We start from the raw sequence: 10,000 nt of genomic DNA, 5'->3' as shown, positions 1-10,000 counted from the left end.
CCCATTTGGAGTTTGCCCAACAGCATGTGGCAGACTCCCCAAACACATGGAAGAAGATTCTCTGGTCAAGTGAGACTAAAACTGATCTTTGTGGCCATCATGGGAAATGCCATGTGTGGCGCAAACCCATCATCCTGAGAACAACATTCCGACAGTGAAGCAAGGTGGTGGCAGCATCATGCTGTGGGGATGTTTTTCATCTGCAGGGACAGGAAAGCTGGTCAGGACTGAAGGAAAGATGGATGGCACTAAATACAGGGCAATTCTGGAGGAAAACCTGTTTGAGTCAGTCAGAGGTTTGAGACTGGGATGAAGGTTCACATTCCAGCAAGACAATGACCCTAAACATACTGTTAAAGCTACACTGGAATAGTTTAAAGGGAAACATTTAAATGTCTTGGAATGATCTAATCAAAGCCCAGACCTCAATCCTATTGAGAATCTGTGGCATAACTTGAAGATCGCTGTACACCAACACAACCCATCTAACTTGAAGGAGCTGGAGCAGTTTTGCCTTGAGGAATGGGCAAAAATCCCAGTGGCTAGATGTGCTAAGCAAGTGTATTTATGCTGAGAGTAAATTACACACAGTAGGACTCTATTAACTAATTAGATGACTTCTGAAGGCAATTGATTGCACTGGATTGTATTTAGAGGTATCAGAGTACAGGGGGCTGAATACTAATGCACACCACATTTTTCAGATTTTTATTTGTTTAAAATTTTGAAGGCAAGGCAAGTTTATTTATATAGTGCATTTCATACACAGTGGCAGTTCAATGTGCTTTACAGAAGTAAAAGCAAAACAGTAAACAATAGAAAATAAAATTACAGAAAATAAATGGGGAAGAAGAAATAAAAAAATAATAAGAATTAAACAATCTCATCTCATTATCTCTAGCTGATTTATCCTGTTCTACAGGGTCGCAGGCAAGCTGGAGCCTATCCCAGCTGACTACGGGCGAAAGGCGGGGTACACCCTGGACAAGTCGCCAGGTCATCACAGGGCTGACACATAGACACAGACAACCATTCACACTCACATTCACACCTACGGTCAATTTAGAGTCACCAGTTCACCTAACCTGCATGTCTTTGGACTGTGGGGGAAACCGGAGCACCCGGAGGAAACCCACGTGGACACGGGGAGAACATGCAAACTCCACACAGAAAGGCCCTCGCCGGCCACGGGGCTCGAACCCGGACCTTCTTGCTGTGAGGCGACAGCGCTAACCACTACACCACCGTGCCGCCGAATTAAACAATAGTAGAAATAAAATAATAAAATGAAGTAAAAGTTCAGTAAAAAAACCCAAAACAAAACAGCAGAATAAAATGGAATAAAAGTTAAGTAAAGTTTAAAACATGTAAAGATGATGATATTTATCAGTTAGCAGAAAGCATCTGAGAACAGCTTGGTCTTTAGTCTAGATTTGAAGCTGCCAACAGCAGGAGCATTTTTGATGTCCTCTGGCAGTTGGTTCCATAGCTGTACTGCATAGTAGCTAAAAGCTGCTTCACCACACTTTGTTTTAACAACAGGTTTTACCAGTAAATTTTGCTGCTGCGATCTGGTAGATCTGATTGGGTTAGGCCGCTGCAACATATCAGAGAGGTAATTGGGCCCTGTACCATTTAGAGATTTGTACACCAGCAGCAATGCTTTAAAGTCAATTCTGTAGCTTACTGGAAGCCAGTGAAGGGACCTTAGAATTGAAGACCATTTATCATTTTCGTTTCACTTCACAATTATGTGCTACTCTGTGTTGGTCTATCACATAAAATCTCAATAAAAAACTTTTAAGTTCGTGGTTGTAAGGTGGAAAAATGTGAAAAAGTTCAAGGGGTATGAACAGCGCTCGAAACTAACGGTGTCCCGACGTCCCGGCAGGGGCGCAGATACGTTTTTTGAACTGGGGGGGACAAAAAACTGGGGGGGACAAAGCTGCCAGCAAACCAACCCCGATATGCCTGTCAAACTTGTTGTGGGTTACTATAGCAACCAAGCTCGAGCTCACAACCTGTGCAGTCTGCGCAGCTCAACCAACCGAATATCAGTCTTTGTTTTGTTTTATGTGAGTTGTTGCAACTATGTATACACTGCTGTGCACCTCAATAAACCGAATGGTAATTAGTCTTTTGATTTTTCCGTGAGGTTTGCCTTATGCAAAGAAAGACAGCATAGACGTTTTTTCCTCCCTATAAGTGGGGGGGACCGAACGAGGTGAATTTAAATCTGGGTGGGACGAATCCCCCCCGTCCCCCCCTCTATCTGTGCCCGTGCGTCCCGGGGACCATAAAAAATGTCATCGGGACACAAAATTATCATATCTGGGACAATCCCGGGACAATGGAAAAAAATAGATGTAGAGACGACAATTCCCCCGGGGGAAATCGTGAGAGTGATGCAGTGCGCGTAGCAGTCACAGTTGCCGGAGCTGAGCTGGACTGTATTTTTGTCTCTCTCTGCTCAGCGTGCGGGTGGGGGAGGGGCACACAAAAAGGGCAGCTTTCTGTCAGAGCGCTCCCTCCAAACAACGGGAGTTTACACGAAAACGGAAGGAGATATTCACAAACTTATTTCACACTGAGTGCCACAAGGCTCTCCTGAACACACTGATGTACTTTTTTTGTCTGTAGTGTAAAAATTGAGGTCACTAGAGCGAGTTAAAAACGAGTGACTTTTCTGATTTAACAGTCAAAGCGCAGCCACGTTTATAATAGCAGTCTATGAGGCTGCGCGCCTGCCTTCTCCTCACTTTCAGGCTTCTCATTCAAAAACTGCAAGTCCTATCGTGTAGGTAGACACATTGTGTGAATCAGGACAAGTGTGGCTACTACTTTTGAGAAAATTATGTGTGTAGAGTGAAAATTGGGGCTGAAAACACAGTTTAAATGAGAAAGTTTGAGCTATTTTTCCAAGCTCTCTACACTCTAAATTAACGAGCTCAACGCAATAGACACCCATTATAAAGACGGAATTTCTCCAGGAACCCACATGGTGTTTGAGCTGGGTCTGAGCCAAAAGTATAGAACCTAGCAAAAAGTTGAATGCCAGATCCACAGAGGAGAAGTTTCTCTACGTTTTAAAGTTTGAATCATGTCTCTAGGTGAAAGCATGCCAGAGCAGCAGATGTTTGAAAATGTGTGTAGTTTTTCAAATAATTCCATAGAAATGAATGGGAAATTTATCTAGGTCAAAGAAAATGAAATTAAGCACTGTAAATAATGTAAATGATTTCTATGACTAAAGGTTACAATAAAAAAACTTGCATTACATTGCTTTGTTTGCACTTATATGATATGACACTTTTATCCAAAGTGACTTTACGGTTTTTTACAGTGTTACAGTCCCTGTAGCAATGTTGGGGTAGGTGCCTTGCTCAAGGGCATTTCATCTATTGATGGTACACCCTAAAAAATAATGGGGCCAGTACCGGTTCTTCAGGGCGATGCCATAGAAGAACCTTTTTCAGGGCTTCAAAGAACCGTTCATGCAACAGTTCTTTAAAGAACCATTTAAACCATTTGTTTGAGCAGTGAAGACAGATTTGTGTAAACATAGCCTATGTGCATTGACCAGCAAATGGGAAGAGAATGCCAGGCTCTGAAGAACCATTTCCAATGTGAAGAACCTTTCACATAATGTAATGGTTCATCACAGAGTTTTGACTCTCCATGGAACCATCCAGAGATTTGAAGAACCACTGAAGCACCTTTATTTTTTAGAGTGTATGGCTGATGGCTTTCAAAACATCTCTGAATGGGGCAACAGGTATATTACATAAAAATGGATAACGGTAATGGTGAAAATAAGTTGGCTTTATATATGCCAACAGATATTCAAGGTATAAGTAGATGAAATGAACATAAAAGGGGTCTTATTTTCAACTAAAGTGTACTGCAGATGTAGTGAGTTAAAAAATTTTCTGAATGAGCTAGTTGGCCCCTTTAAATAAACGGGTATCTATTCATACAGTGAGATCGCCAAAGTTTAATAAACTGAAAATGCAATAACTGTAATTTTGAAGTAGATGATGTATAGGACATGTGTCACTTGTGTTTTGTGACTTATTGTAAAAATGATATAAAGGGTTCAAAATCGCATAGTTACAAATATAATAGTAACTTCATATGATAATATTAACCACTGGTTATTTCAGAGAGGAAATAAATGGGGACACTATTGCTTCCATTCGGGACAATACAACACAGAATTCGGGACCACTGGGGGACACAAAGAAAAAAAGTTAATTTCAAGCCCTGGGTATGAATACTTTTGCAAGGCACTGTATATACCTTACAAAACACAGGAGATTTGCCTCGTTCTCAATATCAGTGGATTCGTCCATTTGCAGAGAGAAAAACTGACTTTGACGTAAACGTGTCACCAGCTGCTTTGCAACCTTTGCAGCTGGCTGAACTAAAGTCTCGCCTATTGAATGAGGTTGGTCTGCTTTCGCGATCAGCAGGGAGACCCTGTATGAAGCTGCTGGAGCTTTCGCATTTTCCGCAGGCAAAAAAAACCTGTGAGGCTCCCTTTCTCGTGTGATGCTGAAGCTCTTCACATTTTCTCTCAAAAATGCAGTCGGTTTGTTGACGTAATCCTTGTGTTTAGTTTTGAAGTGCCGCTTGAGCTTAGCAGGTTTCATTGCCTCGTTGGCCAATGTTTCGTAGCACAGAACACAATGTGGTTTCGGATCCTCCGCATTCCCAGTCCAAAAAAATCCAAATTTGATGTAGTCGCTGTGGTATTTTCCTTTCGCTTTAGCACTCGATTTTCCATGGTCATGTTGAGCTTCACTACTACTCTGAGGGAGCTCCTGCAGCAAACTATCCTGGGACTCCATATCAGTGCTCACTGAATCATCATGTCTTTGCACTTTGTCCTTGCTCGTGTCAGACGTTTCTTGTGCTTTTCTTTAGACTGACCTGCTCTTCAGCGACCGAGCCGTTATCTTTTTGACAGTTTGATGCTGAGTCCAACTTGGTAACTCGTAGTTTCTCCGCATTCCACATTCCCTCCACATTCAGAGGTGACGTTGATTATGAAAGTGTAACCGAAACTGACGGAGCTATAGGCAGTGTCACAAAACTGTTGGCTTGCTTAATGTCAGACAAATTCAAATAATAGGAGTCACATCGGCGATTTGAGAAACACTGATAAAACGTGATATTTTACAACATAAACTTGCAGAGCAGCAGGGGGGTCGCTCATGGAGCACACTTTGAGAAACAGTGATTGAGTTCACTGTGGAGAAGATGGAACATGAAACGTGTGTGTGTGTGTGTGTGTGTGTGTGTGTGTATAGAGACAGTCAGTAACTCACTGTAGTGTCTCCAGTGTACAGTGTGGATCCTTCAGTAGATCAGAGAGCAGCTTCACTCCTGATTCTCCTGGATTATTGCAGTTCAGATTCAGTTCTCTCAGGTGTGATGAGGGATTTGACCTCAGAGCTGAAACCAGAGCAGCACAACCTTCACCTGTAATCCTGCAGTAAGACAACCTGTAGAGAGAAACATCTCACAGTTACAGCATAAATCACTCAGCTTTACTACACAACACACACAATCTTTATATACAGTACACTTAGTGTGTGTGTGTGTGTGTGTGTGTGTGTGTGTGTGTGTGTGTGTGTGTGTGTGTGTGTGTACCTCAGTATCTCCAGTGTACAGTGTGGATTCTCCAGTCCAGCTGAGAGCAGCTTCACTCCTGAATCCTGCAGGTTATTGAGACTCAGGTCCAGTTCTCTCAGTCTGGAGGAGTTTGAGCTGAGAACTGAGGACAGAACTCTACAGCTTTCCTCTGTCAGATTACACTCACACAGACTGGAAGAGAAATGATGAAATATCAGAACACTGATCTCAAACACACAAACACAGCCATAATCCAGCTAAACTTTAGCATGGAACAGAAATGTGAGTGTGTTTCTCTCACACACAGAAATCAGAGGACAGGACGCCACATCAGCACATTTACAGGAGCAGCGACGTCTTTCTGCACTCCACAATCTCTCAGCTACAATTTATCATCACACCATTAGCTCATGGACAGAACACACACGTGTGAGAGCGAGCAGCCGACAAACACTCCACTCTGACCTGTGTTCAAGTTTCTACAAACTAAACACACACACAGTACTCTCACTCTCTCCCTCTCTCTCACACACACACACACACACACACACACACACACACACACACACACACACACTACTCTCTCTCCCTCTCTCTCACACACACACACACACACACACACACACACACACACACAGTACTCTCTCTCCCTCTCTCACACACACACACACACACACACACACACACACACACACACACACACACACACACACACACACACACACACACACAGTACTCTCCCTCTCTCTCTCTCTCTCTCTCACACACACACACACACACAGTACTCTCTCTCCCTCTCTCTCTCACACACACACACACACACACACACACACACACACACACACACACACACACACACAGTACTCTCTCTCCCTCTCTCTCTCTCTCTCTCACACACACACACACAGTCCTCTCTCTCTCTCACACACACACACAGTCCTCTCTCTCTCTCTCTCTCTCTCTCTCACACACACACACAGTCCTCTCTCTCTCTCTCTCTCTCTCTCTCTCTCTCTCTCTCTCTCTCTCTCTCACACACACACACACACACACACACACACACACACACACACACACACACACACACACAGTCCTCTCTCTCTCTCTCTCTCTCTCTCTCTCACACACACACAGTCCTCTCTCTCTCTCTCTCTCTCTCTCTCTCTCTCTCTCTCACACACACACACACACACACAGTCCTCTCTCTCACACACACACAGTCCTCTCTCTCTCTCTCTCTCTCTCTCACACACACACACACACACACAGTACTCTCTCTCTCACACACACACACACACAGTACTCTCTCTCTCTCTCACACACACGCACAGTAATCTCTCTCTCACACACACACACAGTCCTCTCTCTCTCTCTCTCTCACACACAAACACACACAGTACTCTCTCTCTCACACACACACACACACACACACACACACACACACACACACACACACACACACACACACACACACAGTACTCTCTCACACACACACAGTCCTCTCTCTCTCTCTCTCACACACAAACACACACACAGTACTCTCTCTCTCTCACACACACACACACACACACACACACACACACACACACACACACACACACACACACACACACACAGTACTCTCTCACACACACACAGTCCTCTCTCTCTCTCTCTCTCTCTCTCTCACACACACAAACACACACACAGTACTCTCTCTCTCACACACACACACACACACACACAGTACTCTCTCACACACACACAGTCCTCTCTCTCTCTCTCTCTCTCTCACACACAAACACACACACAGTACTCTCTCTCTCTCTCACACACACACACACACACACACACACACACACACACACACACACACACACACACACACAGTCCTCTCTCTCACACACACACAGTCTTCTCTCTCTCTCTCACACACACACACACGCACAGTAATCTCTCTCTCACACACACACACAGTCCTCTCTCTCTCTCACACACACACAGTACTCTCTCTCTCTCACACACACACACACACACACACACACACACACACACACACACACACACACACACACACACACACAGGCATGCAAACTGGTCAGGGGTGAAAAAGGTGAGAAGGATGCACGGGGACACGGCACGCGCGCAAAAGTACATTTCATAGTCTACGTTACAAAAAAAATTGCAACCAGTGACATCTTGAATTTAATACAGTACAAAATAACTTTCCATAAACATGTCTTAATAAGTTACTGTTGAGTGGCCGGTAAATTGTACCATTTATTTGTCAGTGGCCGGTAAAGTTTGATATTTTGTGAAGTTAATTTTCACCCCTGTGTACAACACAGTGGGCTATTTACAAAAAGGTATATATTACTGCCTGTGCTATCTAACAGACCTACCCCAGAGGACACACCTGGCCAATCCCTGTCTGTCAATTTTCTTAAAGACATCACCTATGTGAAATCAGGGGCGGATCTAGAAAAATATTTATGGGGTGGCAAGAGGGGGGCAGGAATTTTTGAGGGGTGGCAACGTATTACAGACATGTATATATACTGAATTTAATCACAGTTTGACGACAAATAGTATGTAAACACTACAAAAGGGCACAGACTGCCATTTACAAACTCATACAGATAAACTTAATCTCATGCCTTTATTGTTCACGAAGAACACACATTCTCAGATGAGGTCTATACCGTTTCTGGACAGTTTTATACTGTATATGCAAAAGAACAGACACTAAAAAACAACAACAACAACACTGCTTCAAGTTCAGCATGATTTAAACCATTTACACCAGTGTCACATTTTATAGTTTTATTTTCTCACGCTTTGTAAAGGCTCACCAGTGAGCAGAACATGAACTTGTCATGCCTACAACAGCTGAATGCGGCGATTTCCATGTTGCTCAGCAAAACGCTTCACAAATTTATCAAGATCTAATGCTTTTGTGCGCTTTGATTCAATGCTGAGTACAGCCAAACTTGATAGTCTCTTTTCTGTCATAGTCGACCGCAAATAAGTCTTTATGAGCCTGAGAGATGAAAAACTTCGTTCACAGGATGCACTGCTCACAGGCAAGACAACCGCTATTTTACACAACCTGAACAACTCAAAAAAACCCAACATCATCATCTTGGTATGGGTCCAAAAACAGTGAACTCCATGAGAGTGGTAGGACTCTCCTGTTCCCCCTTTTTTCTGTCTAGTACTCTCCTCGTCTGATGTAACTCATGTTTAAGATCCTCAATATTTGAATCATAAGCTTCAGCCAATAGCAATGTTTTCCTTGACAGACGGTGAATCAATATTAACTTTTGTGGCCGACTTTACACAAAACTAATGTCAGACCTAGCTAACATTAGGCCAAAAAAAAAAAAAAAGTGTGTTTCAGGTAACATGAAATACTAAAATAAGGTCGGTAGGTAGGAAATTTTTTTTTCTTAATTTGTTTTATTTTGTTCGAAAAAATTAACACAAGTAAACATCTTACAAAATAGTATTTTGGCACAGAATCCTTTATACCACACATCATAATAAAATAAGTGTTTTAAATCTTTAAACGAATAAAAAAAATATCGCAAGAGTTCGAGTTATGATCTGCGGAAGCGTATTGCTGCCACACTCAAAAAAAAATTGGCTTAGACTCAAGTAATTACGTGAAAAGATATTGTTAACAGAGTTATCACGTTTTTACAATATATTTATCATGTAATAACATATCACGTAATTTCATGATATTTTCATGTGATAATGTGAAAACACCTTATCAAGAAATAACGTGAAAATATGGTTTAACGTCCTAGGCTAGGCTACTTCCATTAAAAGCAGACGGCCTCGCCTCGCCTACTGTAGAACTTGGGTCGAGCAAAAACACGGAGCAAAAACATGGCTGAATCCTGAATGACTCCTATTTGTATAAATAGGGGACTACATAGGCGGCAAAATGTAGTGTTTTTCCCTGCCATGGAAGTGCACTTGTATACTGAAGAGGAAGCAATTTGCATTACAGCCAGGAGGGCTGACAGAAGTGGCAAAACATTTTACTTTTTATCGTTTCTTTCACAACTTGAATGCGTTGAAACAAAAAAATTATGACAAACTAACGCCACTTACACTAAAATATCGAGGGAAATTTGTAATAAAAACTTTACGGTCGGCAATTTCGACGCGGAAATTCTCGATCGGTCGGGTTACCGGAAACACACTTTTTTTTTTTTGCCTTACATGTATAGTTAGCTAAATAACCTTCTCCAACCTGATTTTTATCCTCTCAAAATCAGCATCGCAACTATGCTAGCACTGTTCATTCATTATAATTTAATTTTTTTGATAGATAGTTAATCAGCTTTTACCCCTTTCCTCCCGTGTCTCCTTT

At 42.4% G+C, this 10,000-nt stretch overlaps 1 protein-coding gene across 1 annotated transcript in view; it reads right to left on the bottom strand.

Annotated features, from left to right (window-relative positions):
- The window catches only part of LOC132887194 (NACHT, LRR and PYD domains-containing protein 12-like), a 101,837-nt gene that overhangs the window by 42,590 nt on the left and 49,247 nt on the right, over nucleotides 1–10,000 (bottom strand). Inside the window, exons 8-9 of the mRNA XM_060922665.1 lie at nucleotides 5,656–5,829; nucleotides 5,331–5,507 (exon numbers count right to left, since the gene is read on the bottom strand). Coding sequence (XP_060778648.1) covers nucleotides 5,331–5,507; nucleotides 5,656–5,829 — 351 coding nt within the window. The remainder of the gene's footprint in view (nucleotides 1–5,330; nucleotides 5,508–5,655; nucleotides 5,830–10,000) is intronic.

The sequence above is a fragment of the Neoarius graeffei genome, chromosome 5 (genome assembly GCF_027579695.1).
Source record: "Neoarius graeffei isolate fNeoGra1 chromosome 5, fNeoGra1.pri, whole genome shotgun sequence".
Taxonomy (NCBI): domain Eukaryota; kingdom Metazoa; phylum Chordata; class Actinopteri; order Siluriformes; family Ariidae; genus Neoarius; species Neoarius graeffei.
Note: the sequence above shows the minus strand (reverse complement) of the source record. Positions and strands in the feature narration are given on the sequence as shown.